Source organism: Corvus brachyrhynchos, unplaced genomic scaffold (genome assembly GCF_000691975.1).
Source record: "Corvus brachyrhynchos isolate BGI_N302 unplaced genomic scaffold, ASM69197v1 scaffold17, whole genome shotgun sequence".
NCBI lineage: Eukaryota > Metazoa > Chordata > Aves > Passeriformes > Corvidae > Corvus > Corvus brachyrhynchos.
Genome location: NW_008240046.1, coordinates 12,847,543 through 12,852,015, shown reverse-complemented (window position 1 = coordinate 12,852,015; position 4,473 = coordinate 12,847,543). Strand labels below are relative to the sequence as shown.

Genomic DNA, 4,473 nt, shown 5'->3' with positions numbered 1-4,473 from the left:
CCCTAGCTTTTCTTTAAGCTCCCAAGAAAAAAAATTTCATCCCTTTTATTTTTGTTGTGGTGTTTTTGAAACAGTATGTTAAGTCTTTTAAGTCAAATAAGGATGAAGAACCAAGTTCTCACAAAGGTAAGTACATGTTGAAGTATTTACTTGTAAGCTTCTGAAAAGTGCAGTGGATCGGGCAGGTTATTTTTGTAGGGGAAGGAAGAGAGGTTGGTTGCTGCAGAGCAGGTGCAGCTGAGTTGGACCATGGTTGGACCCTGCAGTGCATATTCAGCACAGGATGGAGAAGCAAATGAGCTTGAGATTAGCAGTCATCCACGTCTTGTCATGATGTCAAAGGGGTGGCGTTGCCCAAGCAAACATAGCAGCTCCACTGCAGGAATGAAGAGTTAGATGACCACTGGTTGTTATGGGGATTGAAATCACTCTTCATGTTCCTGTGTGCTATTGAAAGCTCATGCAGAGAACAGCCTGCTCTGCCTCACAATCCAGAGGAAGCTCGCCATATTGTTTACTTCAGTCCAGAGAGATTCAGAATTCTGGGCTAGGGAAGAGTAGTCCTTTTTTTCCCCAGCTCTCTGGCTTTCAGCTTTTCCCCACCTGTTGCTGTTTCTGGCATATTAGCTCGTCCAGAGGTTCTGGGGGGCTTTGTTACTCTCTCTCAGATTATTACAGAAATTATGGACACCTGCATGAAAAGGGGAGCAAATGCAAGCTCCTGATTCTCCATAATTTTTTCCAATTTTCATTCTCATTTATGCTCTCAAAATTATATCCTATCTTGGCCTCTCACATCCGAAGTGGCCCCAATATTTCAGCACTATGGACTGTGCATGAAATATATTAACTCTACCCCAGTCAAAACCAGCACATGTCCCTGTGTACTTCTCGCTGGTTCCTTCTGTGTTGTAACTGCTTTCACTCGTGTCCATGTTGTTCCTAACCCTTTGCTGTTTCCATTTTAAGATTTTAGTTATGGATATGAGTAGTATGGTCATGTCACTAAGTTCAAACAACACTCAAAGTCAGACATAAGAATATTTACTATGTTGCCTGCAACCCAGCTGCAAGAAAGAGGATGAGTTGAGGAATTAGCACAGTTTTTCTTGTTGCTTTTAATGGGTGTTGCTGTCACAAGGAGATCAGTGAGCTTGCAGGCTCCAACCTTTGACGTGTCGGAGATGAGTTGGTGACCAGACACTGTGTGCTACTGGAGATACTGTGTTTGTGGCAGGTACCCTGGCTGAGATTTCTCCATGAAGAGTTTTTGTAAAAAGCATATGCTTCACTGAAACGTTTTTGCATGCATTGAAATTCTGTTCTTCAAGACAGAGTTTGACTTGTCAAGGTCCTGGCCAACCTGATCTAAATTGGCCAGGATTTGAGTAGGGGTGCTGACCAGATGAATTCATGGGTTCTCTTCCCACCTAAGTTGCTCTCTGATTCTTTTTTTTCCCCTAAATTACTTTTGTTTAAGAGAAAACTAAGACCCAGAATAAATAATAATGACCTTTTCAGTTTAAAATAGACCATCCAAACCTTTGAAAGAAATGTCTCTAGTTCTAAAAATGTAAACCAGACTAGTACTCAAAATTAAAACACATTTTATTTAAACAAAATGTATTGATTGAAGATAGCTTTTTCCACTGGTAACTTGGAAGCATTTTAATTTTTTTATTCAGCATAAACAGAGTTTTTAAAACTAGTTTGTGAACTGAAGTTCTTGTTTCCTTAGCTCTAGATGGAACTTACTCCTAGACACAACATGCAACTTAGTGTTTTATCTAGTAAAGTATTGAAGGCTTGGTCCAGCACCACTGAATCCAGCAAGTGCCCTGGTAGTGGGAAGGATCTGGCTTCAATCTAGACAATGCCAATTCTACCATATGCCATTGATGCAGGGTAGTCATATTTTTCCCTCTCTCAGTATGCAATACATGCACTTAGATAGTGTCCCTCACATCTCACATGAAAGAAGCAACTCTGAGAAGTAAATTTTTGGGACCTAAATCTGTAACTTCCAGCATAATGGAAAGGTCTTTCTAGGTAAGATGAACTGTATTATTCAGGATGTCTCTGTTTTGTAGCAGCTGATGTAGTTGAAACATATTTTAATGGGAGAGCAAATCAGTTAAATCAGGATTGTGATAAAGGGACAGTTTGAGGAACTGCTTTTTTTTGCTGTGTAGTATTCTGTGGAAAGCAGCTTAGGCATCCAAAATAACAAGTAACTACTGTTTTATATGTGACAAGGCATTATAAGAATAGTTCTGGTGAATTTGGATATAAATACTTAGTTGGAAGAGGAATAAAAGTAGAATATTTCCCCTGACACTCTGATTTTCAGTGATTCCATCTTGTAGCTTAAGGTCACCTGCACATTGGAAGCGACTAGAAGTTCTCTTGGGGGTTTTTTTGCATTTTATTAATGGCCTCCTTTCTATTTAATTAATAATTGATATGTCTGAAGTGTAGGAGATAAGTGGAGAAATAAACAAAGAAGAGAATGCCTAACAAAATGCTTTACTAGAGTTGTTTGTTCAGCATATTTCAGCTTGCACATTGGAAAAACTAGCTTTTTGTTGGGGAGGGGGAAACCAGAGTGCCTGACACAGTTTTGTGCACTTCCTGATACGTGTTTACTGTCATTTCTAGGAGTTCCAACACCCAGTCCAGAAATCCTTCGACATACTTTGAATATGCTTGTACGGGAGAGGAAAATATACCCAACTCCGGATGGTTATTTCATTGTAACCCCGCAGACTTACTTTATAACACCATCTCTCATAAGAACTAACAGTAAATGGTACCATTTGGATGAGAGGATACCTGACAGGTCTCAATGTACCTCTCCACAACAAGGAACTATAACTCCCTCCACCTCGGGATGTGTCAGGGACCGAACACTACCCAAAAACCACTGCGACTCCTGCCATTGTTGCAGAGAAGACATGCACAGCATGCATGCATCTACCCTACAGAGGAAATCAGCAAAAGACTGTAAAGACTCATACTGTCCTCCTTCGTTATGTCAGGTCCCACCTACTGAGAAAAGTAAAAGTACTGTCAATTTTTCATATAAAGCAGAGACACTCACAAAGCCTAAGGATGTAGAAAAGCAGTCTAAGAAATTTGGACTCAAATTATTCCGATTAAGTTTTAAGAAGGATAAGACCAAACAGTTGGCAAATTTCTCTGCCCAGTTTCCTCCAGAGGAGTGGCCGCTAAGGGACGAGGACACCCCTACCACTATACCTAGAGAGGTAGAAATGGAGATTATTAGGCGCATTAACCCAGACTTGACTGTGGAAAATGTCATGAGACACACTGCACTAATGAAGAAACTTGAAGAAGAAAAAGCTCAACGAAGCAAAGCAGGATCTTCAGCTCACCACAGTGGGCGAAGTAAAAAGAGCAGGAATCACAGAAAGTCTCATGGAAAATCGAGGTCTCACAGCAAGACCCGGGTGTCCAAAGGAGACCCATCAGATGGCTCTCATTTGGATATACCTGCTGAAAGGGAGTATGAGTTCTATGATCCCTTGACTCGATCCCCACGGGAAGGCTGTTTTATAATAGAACACAAGGGAGATAATTATATAATGCACAGCAATCCTAACATGATTGAATCTCACTTTCCCATGACACCAGAGTGGGATGTGTCTGGTGAACTGGCCAAAAGAAGAACTGAAATGCCTTTCCCTGAACCTTCCAGGGGAAGCTCCCACTCCAAGGTCCATCGGAGCCACAGCCATACACAGGATAGACGATCAAGGAATGAGCGGTCCAGTAAGGCTAAAGAAAGGTCTAGATCCATGGATAACTCCAAGGGACCTCTGGGCTCAGCTACTTTAGGCACACCTGAAGATATAGGTGAAGGCTGTAGCCCAGATGACCAAACAACTAGCCAAACCTACATTGATGATAGTACCTTAAGGCCATCTCAGTCTCTCAGTCATCAAAGGGCTCTGATTTCATCTGCAAGCTACAAAGAGACTTGCATCCCTGAAATAGCTGGTGGCGGTGTAGAAACCCCCAGTTCTTGTAGCCTATTGGAACAAGGCAAGCCTACAGAGAATTTGCCATCATATAGTGAGCTCAACTCCTGCACAACAAAATCTGCAGTTGATGACTACTTTCAGTGCAACACATCCAGTGAGACTGTGCTTACTGCTCCATCACCACTGGGAAAGAATAAAGAGGATCATGATACGTTAACAGGGACAGATGGGCTAAAAAAAATTACTCCCACAGAAAGACAGTCTCAACATATTGCTAGGGAGCCTGGGGTGCACAAGGAGGAGTCCCCAAAGGGCCCAAGCAGTGGTTCAGTGATTGCTGGCCAAACTCCAGAGGTGATTGCAAACGGGCGGCTGGTTCAACACCATAGCACTGAATCAAGCAGCCTTGATAAAAGGAAAGAAATATTTAGCAAGGATACACTCTTTAAGCCTCTACACAACACTCTTT

At 41.9% G+C, this 4,473-nt stretch overlaps 1 protein-coding gene across 14 annotated transcripts in view; it reads left to right on the top strand.

Annotated features, from left to right (window-relative positions):
• STOX2 (storkhead box 2) overlaps positions 1–4,473 on the top strand; it is a 104,946-nt gene that overhangs the window by 89,772 nt on the left and 10,701 nt on the right. For all 14 annotated transcript variants that reach the window (XM_017744412.1, XM_017744414.1, XM_017744415.1 and 11 more), the window contains one exon: positions 2,659–4,473. This exon is cut by the window's right edge and continues 463 nt beyond it. In XM_017744412.1, the coding sequence (XP_017599901.1) occupies positions 2,659–4,473 (1,815 nt within the window). The remainder of the gene's footprint in view (positions 1–2,658) is intronic.